Raw genomic sequence first — 20,870 nt, 5'->3', positions numbered from 1 at the left:
TTTCTTTCATTCTATCTATATTTAAAAAAACCCACCAAGTTTTAAACCCATACCAACTCGCTTGTTTTTATATTGATTTTTGAAAAACCCTCATTGTAAACAAAAACAAAAGTTTCTTAACAAATTACCCCCACATTAAATCTCATTTTTAAAAAGAGTGATAATGGATCAGCTGATGAAGGTAAATGCTGGAACTGTCAACTGTAGGCAGTTGCACCTGGATTATTACTAGTAATGTATGTGAAGTACACACACGCTAAACTCTGTGCAAACTGGATATCTAGCTAAGTCGGTATAGCGCTCATCTTAGCTGCTTGCACCATAGGTTCGAATCACCTCAGTGGACCCATTCTCTGACTGGCCTTTCTCCCATCCCAACCAGTAATATATCAAAGGTCGTGGTATGTGCATTCCTGTCTGTGGAAAAATGTTTCTAAAAGTTCCCTCAGAGGGAATGTAGAGCGTTTCTTCTGAGACTGCAATAAAAAAAAGTACCAAAATGTTTGACATCCAGTGAGGTCGTTAAACAAAACAAACTTTTAACACGCTGAAAGTAGAACTGGTCCCTCTTGAAGCAAAGAGACCAACCGAACAGCCCATTAGTAATAATAATAACAAATACAATAAAAACCAAAGGAACACAAACTAAATGGTTGTCAAAATCTCTCTCTCTCTCTCTCTCTCTCTCTCTCTCTCTCTCTCTCTCTCTCTCTCTCTCTCTCTCTATATATATATATATATATACACACACACACACACACACACACACACACACATATATATATATATATATATATATATATATATATATATATATGACATAAAACTTATAATCAATAGACCACTACAGTTGGTAGTCGGTAGCATGTGACATTTTGCGTGGATGGAACAGCTGTTCAACAGAATTTTCCACATATACCAAGTAGCGAACAGGCTATATAAGTATCTTTGAAATCAATATAAAATGTGTATTGTGCTGGTCAAACGATACTGACAGTTTCGGTGCTTTATACTTAAATTTCAGATATTTGCATTGTCTACGTTGCTGCTCGGGTAATAACCACGTGGCAGCCTTGTTAGTTATGGATTCGGTGGCCGACATCAGGCTATATAACACTATTCAATGACACCCATTGCAATGGCAGCCATGATGGAATGCGCCTGCGTCATTTACCACATGATGACCGCTGCCTCAATATACATAACGCGTAGGCGTTTTATGAATGGACTTCTGGAGAGTTAGTTTGTGTTGTTGTAAACGTAGTATAGCAGCATGTGGGTAGAGTGGAACAGGTGACACGGGAGAAAAACATTCATTTTGGAAATATAATATTCACAAAATGACCTGAACACACTTAAGTTAAGATGGCCGACTTGCAGGTGGTTGATGAAGAAATGCACCGAATCTCCACGGAAGGCCAGAGAGAACATTTAGAAATAAACGATCTTCCAGAAGAAATCTTGAGTAGAATCTTTAGCTATTTTCAACCCATCGAAGATCAGTTACCAATTCTGGCATTTGTTTGTCACAAGTGGAAACAGATTTTGAACAACTCCGGATACCTGTGGCGGTCTTTGCACATAGACCCGTCAAGATATTCCTACTGGCACTTCAGCCTCATTTGTTCCATATTTCGTTGCTACGGAAACCATATACAGAAACTTTCATGGCGGGAGAATTCCCCGGTGTACGAAAGTGTGTTTTCATTGATTCCGAGACTGCGAAACTTGAAGTCTCTCCGTCTTCCCATTCTGTGGACTCGCGTTGTGGTCGAGAGTCTCCACACCCTGACCAATCTAGAGCAGGTTCAGATCAACGGCGGCTTCGCCCTCAGAGACACCGACTTGGAACGCATCGTTGAGTACTTTCCCAAACTGCGCGAGGTTTCGCTCAACGCATGTTGGTGCATCACTCACGAAGGCCTCAAGAAGCTGATGAACGGGCTCAGCTATCTGCATACAATAAAGCTGAAGATAAACTCTGGCCTTCCTTTGAACGACGTCCGAAGTGAACATGCAATGAGGGAAGGTGGTCAAATCGTCACCAGTATTAAAGACCATTGCCATGCTAGACTCTTCGGCGTGCTGTGCCTTCATTTCGTCCCTCTAGAGATGGAAGAGCTTTGGGATCTCTTGAATAAGATGACTCATCTGAAAAAACTCAGCATCAGCAACTGTGAGGTAGGTACTGCTGTTTGGGAAATAACGACAATTATAGGCATCCACCGAACATGTAACTTAAAATAATCATATTAATGCTAGACGAATAATTTTAGTTTGATACTTTTGTTTTATGATACCAATCTTGTTGTTTGATCCTTTATAGAAATTGTGTATAAAAATAACCAATATTCTCTTTTTTCTTTCGTCTGTCGTGTCTGATGTTTAATCCTTATTGTCACAAAACTGATTAAAATGTTCCACCCAGGGACCAGTTCCTCTTACTTCAGTATCAAACCTTTTGCTCATGGTGAAAGATGACACAGTGACACTGTTCGAGATACTTAACATCACAATCTGGACTCGACCTCCATACAGATTAGATACAGTCAGTTTCAACCTTTAGTTCTAAGTCTGACAATTTTAGCATTATATTCAGTAGAATCGGGGAAGGGGAGGTGAAGGGGTTCGAGATTTAGTCAGTCGGTAGAGCGTTTGCCTGAAGTGCTTTGGTCGCAGTATCGAAATTCCTTGGTGGAGACATTCTCGGGTTTTTCCCGACCCAACTACAGTGCCCTACAACATTATCCTCTAAAGACTACGAGTTAAAATTACCATATGTTTGACATCCAGTAGTCAATTAATTAATCAATGTGTTCTAGTAGTGTCATTAAACAAAACAAATTACCTTTTTTTGTCAATAGCATAGGAGTTTTAGAGATATAGTCAATTTGAATTCTGAGTTCCAACTCTAATAGCTATGATTTAAAGCATTTATTTAAATTTTCTGTTGTTTTTTATTCTCATGTGGCAAATTGTAAGATGTACCAAACAACGATGTCCGTTGATAGTAAAAACTAATTTGTTAAAGACGTAATTTTGTTTTCCATTAGAAACAAAAATAATGATAGAGAGACGAAATCGGGGATTTATTTTTACATAATATTAGTCTTAACATTTTCAAGTCCAATTTATTGCTTTTCGTTTGCATTTAATTATTTAAATGTGTTATAAGTGACAGCAGTCTCTACAAAGTTAGGAATACTGGTTCTTCAGTAACCACAATGTCGTTTACAACGATTAAGTAAATTATACTCGCCCACAAAATATATTTAGAGATAATAACAAGAGTTACTCTATTGGGTTCCCCTGACTCTCTCTACAGTTAGAATTTAAAAATACAAAAATAAACAAAAACAAAAACAAAAATTCACACAAGTAAACAGCATCAGCAGAAGTAACAACAACAACAACAACAACAACAACAACAACAACAATAAAACCCAACTACCACCACCACCACCACAACAACAACAAACAAAAAATAATTTAAAAAAATAAAAAATAATAATAACCCCCACAAAAAACACACACACAAAATACAACCCAAAACCAAAAGACACCTCCTGCATTTAGGCCCGAAATAAAATTAAAATCGAAATCAACAGTTCATTAAACGAGGTAGATCATCCACCTCAATTTCATCATTTCTAGAATAGCTCTTCTTGCAATGAAATCCTATTGGCCACATTGATATCATCGTCATAGCTTCCTAGTGAATACTCATTGCCACACCTTCTGCATATGTTGTTCCATTTCACAGGGCGATTAACGTAATAGTTTTCACATATTTGTTCTGTATCGATTTCTCTGACGTCAGAGATACCGGTAACCACAGATGATATCGAGCGGCCGTCACAGGTGGTGATGGCAACTTCCACAAACATTTAAATTACACACTATTATATTTTACGAATGCTTCTTTTATGATGGTAATTGATGGTAAATATTCAAACATTCGTTACCTTCCATACCTACACAACATACTTTCACCAAATACAATGTGATATAATTATTAAATTTACAGTACTTTTTACACGCACGGGTGCACGGTTACACACACACACACACACACTGTAAAATAATCGAAATAGTTTTTAAAAGGTATGTTTGTCTGTCCCTCTGTCTGTGGTCAAACCATATCCAGACTTAAACGCTGGTAGATACAGAGTTCAAATGACTCTGGTACCACTTCTTATCCAGAATGAGTTTTAACGGTTCGACGGGAGATGTATGGCCATTAGACTGATTTCCTTCTCACTAACCACTTACCATACAACAACATACATCCCGGATAGTTCAAGTGTCTAATCTATAATATACACAGACACCCTAATATTCTACACATACAGTGTACATACACATGCAAACAAGCGTGCGTGATATTGCTTTCAAAATGTAAATCCAACCCCATCCCTGCAAAAAACACAACTATTATTTTAACTAAAATGCTTTCACATTATAACATAATAAAATATAAATAAAGTAAACTCGAAAATAAGTTAGTTCTATCCCACAGTGACATTTTTAAAAAGCCAAGTTTCTGTAAAAGCATATTATACATATATGAAGTTATAATAATTGTGGGGTGTTACAGGTTACTGTTTTCCGTAAAACTGAATTGTTATATTTTCTTTTTCAGCAACTCCACGGAATTCGTATAATATCTCGTTCCCTTCAGAAACTGTACTTGTTCAACCTATGGAACGTTCTTTTTATCAGCGTAGACGGCCGTGATATTCGCCACATTATCATCGACCATGGGTTAGAATCAATGGAGCATATGGAACTGGACTGCCCCAAGTTACGGAAGGCGTCCATAAATGGAAGTAATGTACTACGCACGCTCAATATAAAATCATCGAGACTTAGTTTTCTCGAAGTTTCAAACTGTGAAGAGCTGGACATGCGCACTTTGCGTAATACGCTGAGGAACAATCCGTCCATTCTGTGTCTGAAGATTGGCTGTGTCTCCCAGGACAGTTTGCTGCTGGATGAACTGACCATACCCAGCCTGCAGGAGCTCTGCCTCCTGTCGGATTTCGCCTGCGAGGCCATCCACATCAGGAGCCCGACACTTCGATTCTTCCACACAGAAGCCGAGAACGACATCATCACCCTGAACCACATCTACATCACGGCCAACCACCTATGCAAAGTGACTCTCGTCGGGATGCCAGCGCTGAAGACCATGACCATTCAGTGCGTGAGCGTGGACTCGATAGAACTGAATCTCTGCAGCGACGATCAGCTGAGTCTGGACTCTTGCGTCATACACGCCCTTGGATCCATTGGATTTCTGCGCCTGTTTGACTGCAAGGTTAATCTGCTCATGGTTAGCACGCCACTGGCCAAAACTGTGGTCTTGTATCGCTGCCAGATGACGAACTACGCTCTGCGCATGGCCTTGACGGGCTGTCCCAATATAGCATATCTGAACTTGGAAAAGTGTCGAAGCATCACAAAAGTCGACATAGAGGCTCCACCAATGAAGTTCCTCAACATGTTCGGATGCTGCGAAATGCATCGGCTGGACGTCGACTGCCCCAAACTGTTGGCCATTAATCTGGGACAGTGCCCCAACGTTCGTTTATTTTTCAAAGGAATTGAGCAAAATCTGACCGAGATAATGAATCACACCCAAATTGTGCCTCCTTCTGATTCAATCAGATGGAGCCATGACTTTCCACCACAGCTTTATATATGCGGGTGATATTTAGAGGAGTAAAATACGTACACAGTAGCAGTATACGCATACTTCTGGCCACTGACGTGAACGTTATACAACCAAGTTCTAGCTCACGACACCTAACCTCATCTCCTTTGAAAAGCCAGACTACGTTTCTGAACTTGCTGACGTCCAGCTGCTCTAATGTCCAAGCTGATAAATCGAATTATTAAAATGTTAAAACCCACAATATTAAAATAAAGAATGATATGATCTCCGCCTGCATCCCTTTTTAAACTTTATTCTTATCCATCTTCTGTCTACATTTATGTTTATGTGTGAACAGAACTTAATTCTCGAAGCTGGTATAGAAACCAGGGTAGATCGGTCACTAGCGTAGTTGTTAAACCATTGGCCTTTTAAGATTCATAGGTGTTGGTTTCGCTTTCTGGTAATGGCTCTTGCACTGAGAGAGTTTTAAAAAGCTCAATGAACGACCACTACCAGACCTCTGAAAATTCGAGTCTTATTCGTTCGCACAATAAAGTTTGAATTCTCAGCGTCCTGACTACACTACTTGGCTCGGTCGGTTGAATGCTCGCTTGAGGTGCTTGCGTCGCAGGATCGAACCACCTCGGTGAATCCATTCAGCTGATTTTGTTTCTCGTTCCAACCAGTGCACCACAACTGGACAAAGGCCGTGGTATGTACTTTCCTGTCTGTGGGAAAGTGCATATAAAAGGGAAAATGTAGCGGGTTTCCTTTGATGACTACCGAGTCAGAATTACCAAATGTTTGACATCCAGTAGCCAATAGTTAATTATTAATCAATGTGCTCCAGTAGTGTCGTTAAACAAAACAAACTCACTAACCATTAGCGGATAGATAGACGACTGAGATGTGTGCCCAGTACAGAGCAATCCAATTAAAATTAGCTCCACTATTACATGTGGATCTAACACCAGCCAGTTGGAGCTCATGTCCACCAATCAAAACCTTACTTGCAGAATCCTGCCAGTGATTTAAAACTAACAACACTGCGTAGTCCCCAATGTCCACGTAACATTTGTCTGTAAATAATAATTTAAATATTGACCAATCACACTTCGCCTTTTATAACGTTATTTGGGAGCATACAAATTCTAAAAATATCGGGCGATTCTATTTTAGTGGCCGCAGTACAGCGAACCATACCAATACGTACGGGGTGGGTTATCAGTCTTCAATTTTACTTTAAAAATTATTTATTTATTTATAAAAAACCCCCAACTAAATTAGTCTTCAGTTTTACATTACAAATTATTTATTTTATAAAATAAAACATGTTTTAAGGCATTCGTAATTCACACGAAACATGTCGTATACCCTCAGGATAATTCGGAATGTTTTCAAATTATTTTTAAATCACTGGCAGGATTCTGCAAGTAAGGTTTTGATTGGTGGACATGATCTCCAACTGGCTAGTGTTAGATCCACATGTAATAGTGGAGCTAATTTTAATTAGATTGAGTACAGAGTACTCGAACCTTAACTGGATATATCAATATCGAATCGCGAGTGATCGCGCAGTTCACGGTTTTTCATATTGATTAAAAAATTACGCAACGCGAAATATGAACAGTTTTCAATCGCCTTCAGATACCCCCTCCCCATTACTTTCTCAATGCGCCTGTCGTGACCACTCTTTCACTGTGCGGGACCGACACCGGTTATTGGTACTGTCGTAGCTATAATCTCGCTACATATCCCGGCACCGTGATTGAACTATGGTAATGCAATTGTTATATGTTATAACCGATAACAAAGCAATTATACACCCTTATTTAAGACTTTTAACAAACAAAACTTTAATAATTAGTTTCCCTACTTGTGCTAGCAAGCTTTGTTGTTACGACAGTACCAATATCCGTTGTCGGTTCCGTTCAGCAACCGTTCATACGTTACGGCTGTTGTCTGGCAGGCTTTGCATCACCAACGTCGACGTCTTGTACCACTATATTAGTAGCCTACAACTGGGCGCATCTGAGAATACTGTTGAAAAATCTATTAACAATAAAACTCTAAACCGATTGCTGCCTATTCCAAATTTCTGACGCAAATTCAAGAACAAAGGCTTTATATATACAGTAATTAGCTCTGTCGACACAGGAATCTCGAGTTTACCTTTTGAACAATGACGGCAGTTCTCCAGTAGGCTAATTAGGACCAATCGCCTGTCAAGACCTTTAAAAATGTCGTCATCCAACTTCACCATGTGCACACACACACACACACACACACACACACACACACACCAAAAAACCCCAAAACAACAACCCGCCCCCCCCCCCCCACCCCCCAAAAACCCAGCCAGATATCTTTTAACTGTATTGTATCAGGAACAGCCTTGTCTGTACCAAGTCAGTACACCAGAGTACAGTGAAAGGATTTTGAAGACGGCGATACTTGGAGAAATTGCTGAAAAATTACAAATGTAGGCCTGTAGGCTACAGTTCTTTGATGTACATAAACTTCAACGACAAGATATGTGGCACCATCGATTGTTTTGCATAATGGCTTCGTAATTTGTTTTTAATGTAACATTTAACGCATTAAATATTACGTAAATGTGACATCACAAAAACAAGAGTACCGGTGAGGTACATAATACGCCCATCAGGAGTTTGATGGAAAGCATATATATATATATATATATATATATATATATATATATATATATATATATATATATATATATTTAATGGGTATGTTTCAATTCTGATTATGTGAATTTTTTGCAATGGGATGGATGAACACTTTGTTTTGGACCAATCGTCATCTCAAGGTGTTCCTACATGTGGTTTGATGGTCCTGTATACAAGATATGATCTCGACAAGGATTTGCTATTATGTGCAGTAGATCGTGAAAAGTAGGTCACAGTGACCTAGTAATAGTACGCGACACATCACCATGCCAAGTTGTACTTACATGTGAGGTTTGATGGTCCTGTATGAATCTGTATACAATATATGGTCCGGACAAAGATTTACTGTTATGTGCAGTAGACCGTGAAAAATAGATAACAGTGACCTAGTAATAGTATGAGACACACAACCATGCCAAGTTCTTCCTACATGTGAGGTTTGATGGTCCTGTATGCATCTGTATGTAAGATATGGTCCGGACAAGGGTATATTGTTATGTGCAGTAGACCGTGAAAAGTAGGTCACAGTGACCTAGTAATAGTACGCGACACACCGCCATGCCAAGTTGTTCCTACATGTCAGGTTTGATGGTCCCGTATGCATCTGTATTGATGATATGGTCCGGACAAGGATCTACTGTTCGGTGCAGTAGACCGTGAAAGGTAGGTCACAGTGACCTAGTAATAGTGACATCTCGTCACAGCCAGTGCACCACGACTGACATATCAAATGCCGTGGTATGTGCTATCCTGTCTGTAGGATGGTGCATATAAAAGATCCCTTGCTACTAATGGAAAAATGTAGCGGATTTCCTCTCTTATGACTGTCAAAATGACACACCAGTAAACAGAAATTCTTGACCGATCTCCAGTTGAACGCACGTCGCCCGGCTTTACAATGATATTTTTCAATCACAATATCACAAGAACCGTAATTCTGGATGAAATCTGTATATACCGGCATATTTCATCTGTCCCAAGTAAATCCGGTTCAGACCAGTCCTCTGTCCGTCTCTCGATTACAATGTTTGAGAATGTCATGTAATCGCAATCGTAATCGATTACACAGCTAATGTGATCGTGATCAGCGATTACTTTCATGATTATTCATAATTATTTACTAAACTTAGATATTTTTAGATTAAACTTCAATGTTAGAAGCAGTACTGGCCAATCAGTAAAACTGGTCTACCATTGTCTACTACTCTCATAGCGGAACTATGAGAAACAGAGAATCTAAGCGTGCAGATTGAGGCTCATTTTGCGGGTCAAGTGGCAACTACCGTACTACCAGCTAATTTTGTTATTTCTTGATTGTATATGTCCTAATTATCTCAAAAGTAAACATTATCCAGAATCACGACTGCATTATCAAATGAATGTAACCCAGGGGATGAAGCCACATAATGGAATCTATCTCATTTACGTTTACTATAAAATCACTTCAATGAATACGATGTTCTAGCTAGCAATATATAGAAGGGCGTTGCACCCTACCCCAGTTTTGTGTCATAATTCATTACCTAATAAAACATTGCGTTCCTCTCGATGCATGTAGCATTATCACGGGTCTGAACTAAGAAACGCTTGACAATACCTCGTTTTTTCACAGGTGTGAAATTCCACCAAGATGTTTTTTCTCGTTAGTGGTTATGAGCAGACGGACATCCAGCCAGTCGTATCAAGCTTGATTCCACAGGCAGACTCCCCACATTGTCACAGATACAACCGCCAATAACGTAACTAATTAAGCAAACACCCAGTTGGAAGTAGTCCATCAAGATAAACCTTTGTTTCCCTTAAAATATAAACACTTCTGATAAAAATTCCCAAAAGCTAATTTCAAAGGATGTTCTATGGATCGCGGCGCTTCTAATGATACCAAAATAAAAGGGGCTCGTTTTCCAGGCAATTTGTGAAATGCCTGAAATTTCCAGGCAATTTACAAAGTGCATGAAATTTCCAGTAATTTTACAAACTTTATTTGACAAATTGACTGAAATGAGTCAGATAATATCTTTATAACTTATTTATTTAGTATGAAAGACGAGTTGATGTTAGTGTTCACTATAATCACGCATTGTGCTTTAAGTAACTGACATTCGTTTGATGTTGTAAACACTACATAAATATGACAACAGTAACCGAAGATTAGAGATATACCTTTGATATTTACACAGTATGAAAGGCAAATATTTTTTTATAATAATAATTAAAATAAATAAAATCATAACAAAAATAATTTTCTTATTTTATTTTCATAAATACCTTTGTCAAAGTAACTAATCAGAAAAAAAGGCAAAAAGAAAATATGAAGTAAAATGTTAGTTCTTATTGGGGCAAGTAAGACTTGAGTGGCATCTACTGCTTTACTTTAATCCGGCTTTGAAACAGGTGCACTTTTTTTTACTTGCTTGCCACTTTGCGCACAATTACACTTGGCAAAACCTTGCCCACCACACATTTCTTCTTCTTGGACAGCATGCCGTAGGCCTTTTTCTTTGTTGGTTGTCATATCGTTGATTTTACTATAACGTCCTTTTAAAACACCGGTGTAAAAGGAACGCAGGTCCGTAGGAACCGAGGTCCGTAGGACCTCGCTTTCTAGGAACAGTAGTCCTATCGGACCTCCATAGCTTAGGAACCATAGTCCTACCCGGACTTTCATTCCTGGTTTATTTTTAAGTTGTTTTTATCCTAGGACTTGTATTCCTACCGGACTTAAATTCCTTCTACAGCAGTGACAGAAATACTAGTCCGGCAAATTAGATGTCCATTTATTATACTCTGCAATTTGCACGAGCTGCCAGAAAGACACGAAAAAAAAAAGAAGTTTTGGCAGCCTTCCCTGGTAGTGTGATGGATAAGTGTACGAGTCTCTTAAGATTATTGTGGGTTCAAATCTCCATGTCAAAAAATATTTTTAAGTTCGAGTATCAACTTAATTTTTTTTTTACGTCATAGACTTGTGGATCAGACACGTGAGTGAACATCTGTAATCGTCTTACATTTTTGTTACAATATTGAAGTAGGACGAATATCTTGCTTTTTTCAAAAGTATATAAAGCAACTACAGATATAAAGTAGGCTATATGTCCATGTGTTCAACACGAAGAAATATCCCCCCCCCCCCACCCCTCAATATGCAGCCCAAAATTGTTTTAAAATTATATACAAATGTATATCAAAACTGGTAACTCCAAAAAAACTAACATTTGGTGAACAACAAAAGACAATTTCTATATGCACCAGCATAATGTTTAATAATATGTTTTTGTAAGTTTATATTTTGACGGTAAGTCACAATCTGATTAATTGTGATTTTCTAATCTTTGTCCGATCGGACTTCATTCCTCGGAATCCTAGTCTGTGGGACCTGCATTCCTAGGAATTTAAGTCTGTGGGACGTGAATTTCGAGGAATGCAAGTCCGTGGGACTTTTATTCCTGGTACACCTAGTCCACAGGACTTTCAATCCTAGTATTCCTAGTCCTCACATATTTATTTCTTTATTTATAACTAGTACTATAATGATCAGTTACTACAATATAAAATAACAGAAATAATAAGCATGAAATTTTGACTTTTATTGATGAACAATTAAAAATAGCATCAAAACACTTGAAATTAATTATCACTGACTGCCTTATGTCAGTTTCGACCATAAAAAGCATAAGATACGAGTTGGGGAAAGGGTCTCTGTATAATTATACCTGGCCGTTAGGAACACCAAAAGCGTTTCTGACTGGGTGGAGGTGCGAGTCGGGTGGGGAGGGGGAGCAATGGACACGTTCGGGCAAAATGAGCTGGCCTAAAATCTTCACCATGCAATTCCATAATTTTACTCACAATATTAGTTGTAATCCATGTAAAAATGCAGACTGATTTGTTTGGAATCCTATTTAGCATCTTGGTAGTAATGCGAATATAAATATACGTTGTGTTCCAGATTCGGACATTTTCGTTTCATTCGGGCAATAATGATCAGCATGCCTCCCCCACCCCTTCTCCCAAAAAGGGAGTCTGAATGCCTGTTGCGACCAAAACGGTCAGGTGTAAGTGTCACGTGTAGTTAGTCTGTTTAAAAGGATCTTTGTAAATTGTGTGTGCATATTATTGACAGTATGATAATTGTTTAGGGATTACTGTTTTGTTTTAGTCGGTGTAGTAGCCCATTGAGCTACTAAAACCCACTCTTAGTCATTGATATTTCTATTAATTGATAAACATTAATGAAAACCATTTAACATATTTGTTTATCGATGGTATGTTTTGTTGGGACTAAGATATCATAGAGGCTAGAGTCTGATATGTCATATGTTAGACCAAATTAATTTTTAAAATAAGCAAACTTGACAAAGCAGGCACATGTTCAGTAAGCTATGCAGGGGAGAGGTCAAGAAATTTGCTTTGAAGAGGGGTGTTTAGAACACGCCACCCCACCCCACACCCTATGTACACGCGCCTGCAACATTATTGACAGAAAGGCACAAACTTAAAATTATATAATAAGATAATGTATATAACGCAAATATCACATTTTTATAGTTAAATTATTATTAATATTATTATTATTATTATTATTATCATCATTATCAAATACAAATATATAATGTCTAACAGATAATTGTGTTGGTATATCATATGGGCAAGTTATACTTATTTGCGAGTACTAATATGCTTCGAATTATGGTAAATGTTTTTGAGTTACTTTTAAATGTTTAAACATTTATTAGTTGGAACAATACGCAATGAATAAAGACCTTGGTTCTGCTCATGTAATAAGGTCAACAAAATGTGTACAAACAAATATTGGAATAAATAGAAAATATTTAAATAAAGAGAGGCGCAGGTATCCTAAGTTAATTAAATAAACCAAAAAGGAAACCGTTTTTCCGTTTTGTTTACATTTATAATTTAATTTTAATGTGTACGACCGGACTTAAATTTTGATTGTCCAGGAATGCAAGTCCGGCCCGGACTTGATATCCTGGCAGTCAGACCAGTATTCCTAAGGAACATAAGTACTAGGACTTGCATTCCTAGGTATATTAGATCTAGGACCTGCATTCCTAGGAGACCAAGTCCGGCCAGACCACTGTTCCTACGGACTTGCATTCCGTTTACACCGGCACGAACTGAAAGTCGGTACAAAAAAGAAATGGTTTATTTAACGACACACTCAACACATTGTATTTACGGTTATATGATGTCAGACAATGGTTAAGGACTACACAGATATTGAGAGAGGAAACCTGCTGTCGCCACTTCATGGGCTACTCTTTTCGATTAGCAGCAAGGGATTTTTGATATGCACATCCCACAGACATGGTGGTACATACCAGTCTTTGATATACCAGTCGTGGTGCACTGGCTGGAACGAGAAGACCAATGGGCCCACCGACGGGGATCGATCACAGACCGACCGCGCCCCAAGCAACTCGGTACAAGTCGTGTTCCTGTCCAGGATCACACCCATCAGATTTCGAGGATCACATTTACCGCGGTCTATTTGAGGGATTGGAATAGTCACGTTATCTCCGGGATTACCAGCAACATTTTCAAGTCGACTTCGTTTAACCATTATTTTCTGCATGTATCAAATGTCCACCAGCTGCTCTTTTGCGATTCAGCTGAATGTTGCCATGCGCGAGTGCGAATAATTTTAACATGCTCATATATACCACTAGAGTTTCGAGCATGTCCGCCCCGGGGCCTGTCTCTGGATAGCCAGTGACTTGCTCCGGGACAGAACAAAATTAAGGGGATAATTTTGAAATTTACATCCAAAAATTAAATAGTGGGCCTTTAAAATGTTGATGTTCATCTCTAATTAATATAATTAATAAAGAAAATTCTACTCATTAAATTTGGTCGCTAGATTAGATCGGGCGGTCAAAAAGAAATTAGATAGATGGATATAACACGCCTGATTTGGGATGGGGGTTGAAAATGGACAGAATTAAAATTAGAAAGAAAGAAAGAAGTGTTTTATTTAACGACGCACTCAACACATTTTATTTACGGTTATATGGCGTCAGACATATGGTTAAGGACCACACAGATTTTTTTTTAGAGGAAACCCGCTGTCGCCACATAGGCTACTCTTTTACGACAGGCAGTAAGGGATCTTTTATTTGCGCTTCCCACAGGCAGGATAGCACAAACCATGGCCTTTGTTGAACCAGTTATGGATCACTTGTCGGTGCAAGTGGTTTACACCTACCCATTGAGCCTTGCGGAGCACTCACTCAGGGTTTGGAGTCGGTATCTGGATTAAAAATTCCATGCCTCGACTGGGATCCGAACCCAGTACCTACCAGCCTGTAGACCGATGGCCTGCCACGACGCCACCGAGGCCGGTTAAAATTAGAAAGAAAAAATTAGAAAGAAAAAGGTTACAAGCCAAAAATAATTGAATTGACTGCTCGGCCGAATATTTATATAATTTGGAGCATTTTAGAAGGACAGTCCAAAAATAAATAAGAGAAAGAAGAGAGGATCGGACTATTTAATAATATTTAAAAAAAGAGAATTAATTTCGACATAAAATTTTGAACGAAGGTCTAAAAGTTTAAAGTCCGATCTTATGGTCCGGGCCAAGGGGGGTGGGGGGGGGCGTCAGTTTGAGGTGGGCGGAATTTGGAATACGAATTTAGTAGACCGAAGACCAAAATGTGCTACAAAAATTTAAGTCCAAACAATAAAATTAGATTGCTCGACCGAAAAGGTTTTAAGGTGATTTGAGCAATTTAGACGGGCTGCCAAAATAAACTGCGTCGGACTGTTTACACCCCCCCCCCCCCCCCCCCAAACAAAAAATGAACTGCGGCCAAAAATGTTTAAGTCCAACAAAGCCCTAAAAAAAAAGTACATGTCCTAGGAGAGGTTCCGCAGCGGAACTCGTGGCGAGTTGATGGGATGATCGGCTCGGAACTTCGGGAAGAAGTGCGGCAGGTCGATGTAGCACTCTCCCCGAAGTATTGCCGAGTAGTCTTCTGGAACTATCAGCTTGATAATCCGATGGACGATTGGATTATCCATGTCTGATTTCAGCAAGCCTTGCCGGTACATCCCGTTCCGCTCCGACGTCAGGTAGTAGGTGCGACTTCCCTCGACGTACTGGAACTGGTACCGCCCTTGACCAGTTGGTGTTGGTCTCCAGCTCTTGGTGACGGAGGGGCCTGGCAGCCGAGAGGTCGCAGTGAACTCCCCTTCACACAGTCGCGGTGGAGGGCGGCGACGCAGAAGGGGCCGCCACCGGTAGTTCAGCTGCCGGTTTTGGTTCCCCCTGAACCGCCCCTGCCGGTCTCGTCTTCTGTGAAGCAAAAGCTCGTGCAACACAGCCTCAAGGGGGGGGGGGGGGAGAGAGAGAGAGAAACCTCGACGTTTGAAAAACACAACCGCATTATTTGCTGTCTCAAGCATTTCGATCTGAGCTGTGGCTTCAGAGCTTTCAGGAGAATTTACTGCTGTGGAATCAGAAGATGTTAGTGCATCTTTGAGGTCATCTTCAGACACAAGTCACTCCTGGGTTTCACTTGGAAGGGATGTTGAATGCAGTCCAATTCATGCATCACACCCATCAAACTGTACTAAACGTCCAGTTGGCCAATCTGTCGAGTCGTTGTCACCTAACCACGCATTTAACATGTCCTGAACGTCGCATTTGAGCCGTTCAACTGATCTCTGACTTTGCGGATGTCTGGGTTTACTGTAAACCATATTAACAAGATATTTTGTCTTTATTGCCTTTCTTTCTGTGTAAATAAATAAAAAATAATATACATTAGCTTTATTTTCTTTCATCCGACTCATTTCAGTCAATCTGTCATATAAAGGGGCTCATTTTCCAGGCAATTTGTAAAATGACTGGAAATTTCAGGCACTTTGTCAATTGACTAAGTGAATCAGGCAATTTATAAATTGCCCCATTTTAGACATTGATTGTAACAAACATGCGTTCAAAAATTGTTGAAATAATTTAATAAATCCGAAATTATCCATCGTCTTCCAATGAATGAAATTGGCATGGTTGTGAAATAAAGTGAATAATTTTATGTTTGTAATATCATTTCACTATTTGTGCATATTTGTTGAAATGTAATGATTGTAATCATGATTACTGTACAAAGAATTCATATTTGTAACCGATTACTTTCAATTTTCTTGTAATTGTAATCACAACATTATCAAGTAATCGTAATCGATTACTTTTGTTGAATAATCGCCCCATCTCCGTTGTATGTATTGATGTATGAATATCTATATATTATATGTATGTCGAGGTTGACTGTTACATACATAGATTTTAACGCACTGGCGCAAGGGATAATTAAATCCTTTCTGGCCTCACAAATTGTGTCATGCCGTTGCTGGGATCCGAACCTATGGCACCGAAACGCCCGCAAATTCCAGACTAACCACGATGCGTTCTCAACTATCCAAACATCATTTAAAAAAGGATGCTGTTTAACTTGACCACATGCATGGGGCCTACAATCCACACGGTCGATCCTGCTTACGTGCATGATACAGTGGACAGACCTGGCACGGACTAGTATGTATTTTTATATTTTGAATATCTCTATTGTATGTATGTCGGGTTTTGACTTAAACATACATATATTCAATGACGCACTGGCACAGGGGATAAAATCCTTTATTGCTATATATTGTATGTATGTATGTATGTATGTATGTACGTACGTATGTACGTATTGATGTATGAACATATTGTATGTACATTGTATGTCGAGGTTGACCGTTACATACATAGATATTAACGCACTGGCGCAGGGGATAATTAAATCCTTTCAGGACTCACAAATTGTCCCATGCCTTTGGTGGGACTCGAACCTATGGCACTGAATCGCCCGCAACTTGCAGACTTACCACGATACCTTTCGAGCTATTGAGGCATTCATAAAAAGGATGCTCTTTAACTCAACTATATGCATGGGGCCTACCATGACAATTCACACCCTTAGAAACCCAATGTACGTTTGGTATGACGCGATACGTGCATAAAACTGTGGGCAGGCCTGGTACTGGTTAGTATGTATTGATGTATGAATATCTATATATTTTATGTATGTATGTATGTATGTATGTATGTATACAATGGCATAGCCAGCATGAGGCAGACGAGGTGCTGGTCTCGTCTGGAATTTCCCCAGATTTATTTTATTTTTTCATGACACCGATATTTATTTTACAGGTCTGGGTTTGCCTCGGCGTTTTTCCCTCTCTGGCTACGCCCTACGCGCCCTACCCCCCCCCCCCCCCCCCCCCCCCCCAATCGCCGTATTTTATCGCGTCATACCAAAACGTACATTGGGTTTCTAATGGTAGGAAACCACTAAAGAATAGTTATAGCTCGTGCGTCCTCTAGCTCTGCCATTTTTATATGCTATCAACATGATGACGCTCGAGCTAAATAGTTAATGAACAGCTTGTGTCTGCTGTACATAACCGGTGTGAAAGGAATGCAAGTCCGTAGGATGTACATTCCTTGAGAATACTGGTCTGACTGCCAGGATTTGTAGTCCAAGTCGGACTTGCATCCCTGGACAACCCAATACAAGTCTGATGGCTTACGTCGAAAATATAATGCAATGAAAACAAAACTAACAATAGTTAATTTTTTAATTATTATTAAATTTATTCAGTGAATTTGGCCATTTTAGCCGCTGGTGCCTCCTGCCATTCTTTCAAATTCACACCATTAATACCGTTTTTCAGCGCCAGTCCATCCATAGTCGACAACAGGTAGGTTCCACTTTTTGTTAACCCTCGAATTATGTATGGCCCTAGCCAAGGCCTCTCATGTTTGCCTCCTTTGCAATCCTGTCGCCGCAGGGTTTTAAAAAACACCTTTAGTACCGACAGACAAGTCCTAAAAAAATACAATAAATATTTTAGACATGTATGACAAGAGCTTTGTTGATACCCACGTGCAATTATAACCTGTTAATGTAGACCCATAAACATTATCCGTTAGATATGTGTATTTAAAAACAATTTAATTCGGGTTTTCTAATTAACATGTCCTGTCAAATAAATATGTAGTATTATCTCTTTACTAGTTGTTTCAAGATTTAAGAACATAAATAATATTCGTTCCGTTTTTTTTTTTTTTTAAACCACTATAGTGTTAATTTATATTTTTCAATACACCCACGAACGATGACTCACAATTTATAGTCTATCTACCTATACTTAATAAAGCAGTCATTTCTCAGTTTGTTATAAACGCTTTCAAACCTGTTGAGAAACACGTCTTTGGTCGTAATTTCTTGTCTGTCGATGTTGTGCTTCCTTGATGTTTGTCACTGCCTTCCTTCCAACGACGTTAGCCATATTCAAAACTCTTTTACTGACTTCAGCCTGGCAAGTTTTGTTGCGGTCTGGTTGCTCTGTCATTTCTCTGTCATTTCGTTGTCGGAACCACAAACATCATTTGGTAAAACTGGTTCCCTATAATATAAATATATACTGAAGGGTTTATGTTTTATTTAATGACGCACTCAAAACATTTTATTTACGGCTATATTGGTGTCAGACATATGGTTAAGGACCACAAAGTTAATGATAGAGGAAACCCGCTGCCATCACTCCATGGGTTACTCCTACCGAAAAAGCAGCAAGGAATCTTTTATATGCATTTCCCATATACAGGACAGTACATACCACAGCCTTTGGTATACCAGTCGTGGGCCACTAGTTGCAACTGCAAAAACCCAATGGGTTGAGGAGGTTCAATTTCAAACAATAACTGTATTTATTTAAGAACCAATTTAGAGTTATCTCATTATCATTACCATTGGGCATATCTTTGAAGAGCTCACCTTCCGTACATAATGAAAAAGGGGGAAAACTTGGTGCTTGCATGCTTTGATATGTTGTAGCCAAAGACAACTTGTGGGATCAGGGTATCCCATTGCGCATCCTCGTCCAACTTTAACAGCATTTTCTCCAATGTTTGATTGAACCTCTCTGAAATAAAAATAATAGGAGCCTTGCCTTAGGAAAAAACATACATTAAGATGTCGTCGGTAGTAATGCTGCATAGAAAATTAGAAAATTTGTTTCTAATTTTCATTATTATTCATACTTACCTAGTGCTAGCACAACAAATATGCTATTCAACCCGAGTCATACCTACACACTGCAGAATTCTCTCCCTTGCCGGATATGCGCAATGCTATCCTTGCTATCCTTGCACGGGCTACCTGTAACTTCATTCTCGGTTCAAAGTCCACCCACCGAGGGAAAGCCTCATAGGGGTGGGTGGGAGGTATAGTTTGTTGTGCTAGCACTAGGTAAGTATGAATAATAATGAAAATTAGAAACAAATTTTCTAATAGTCTTATTCAACTTACTGTGCTAGCACAACAAATATGCTATAACGGACGTGCAATGACACCGTTAGAGCACGTGAATTCAACATTAATGGGAGGAGGTAAGAAAATAGAGGACTTACCCGTACCCAAAAAGCTCCATTGAAGTAATGACATGGAGATGGGACGAACCACGACATACGGTAACAAGGAGTCAACAACTTTTGGGAATAAAAAGGGGCTTCCCAAAAGAAAAACTCATCCCCATGAAAGGGAGGAAAAACATCTCCCCAGGGAGAGGAAACGGTAGACAACACTACAAAAAAACCCATCCCTCAGAAAAGGGTGGAGTGTTAAACATGTCCGAAGCGTGAATCGATGGCAGTCGGACGGAAAAGAGGTCGACCCCTTTCCGTTGCCCTGCGCACAGACACGACGTGTTGAGCCGCAATGAATGTCTGGATCCTACGCGTACCGTCAGGACCAACCGCCATATCCCGGAAATAGAAATGGTCAAAAGTGTGCCGTCCTTTCCAAACCCCTGCATTCATGACCTTTATAATATCTAAAGAGTCATGAAAATTCAGGGAAGCAGAAATGGCTCTGATCTCATGTGGTTTAACAGAGAAATTCCGTAACACATGATCACCCGCCATCTCATATGCTAGCTTGATGGTAGCTGCTATCCATCGAGATTTTTTTTTTGTGTGACATCACCCGGCCTAATTGTATAAGAAATAAACAATCTCTTTTTACCCTGCCACCGGTTTTTCATACGCTCCAAATAATACTTCAATGCTCTCACCGGGCAAAGAAGTCTATCCGAGTTATCAGATGACAGTGTACAAGATAAACTGTGAATGACAGTAGGTGGAAACTCTTCCCCCGGAGACTGGTTTTTAGCAACAAAATATAGGGTCGGTACGTAAAGTGACAGACCCGTCCGAATTGTAATCAACCAAGTCATGCAAAAAAGCATGTATCTCACTGATCCGACGACAAGCTGCCAGTGAAACCAGAAACAGAGTCTTCCACGTCAAGGCACGAAGACTAGCAAACCTCAACGGCTCATAAGGCGCACCCTTAAGAGCATGTAACACCAGAAAGACATTCCATTTCGGAATAATGGAAGGTCGTTCAACCGTGGATTGTAATGATTTAAGTAAATCATGCAAC

At 39.4% G+C, this 20,870-nt stretch overlaps 1 protein-coding gene across 1 annotated transcript; it reads left to right on the top strand.

The window, feature by feature from the left end:
• Window positions 1-935: 935 nt before the first annotated feature.
• LOC121370415 (F-box/LRR-repeat protein 15-like) lies at window positions 936-5,946 on the top strand. Its single transcript, XM_041495626.1, has 2 exons — window positions 936-2,181; window positions 4,643-5,946. The coding sequence occupies exons 1-2, from the start codon at window positions 1,366-1,368 to the stop codon at window positions 5,711-5,713; spliced, it is 1,887 nt and encodes a 628-aa protein (XP_041351560.1). The 5' UTR covers window positions 936-1,365; the 3' UTR covers window positions 5,714-5,946.
• Window positions 5,947-20,870: the final 14,924 nt, after the last annotated feature.

This window comes from Gigantopelta aegis, chromosome 4 (genome assembly GCF_016097555.1).
Source record: "Gigantopelta aegis isolate Gae_Host chromosome 4, Gae_host_genome, whole genome shotgun sequence".
NCBI classification, from domain to species: Eukaryota; Metazoa; Mollusca; class Gastropoda; order Neomphalida; family Peltospiridae; genus Gigantopelta; species Gigantopelta aegis.
This window is presented reverse-complemented; position numbering and strand designations above follow the sequence as displayed.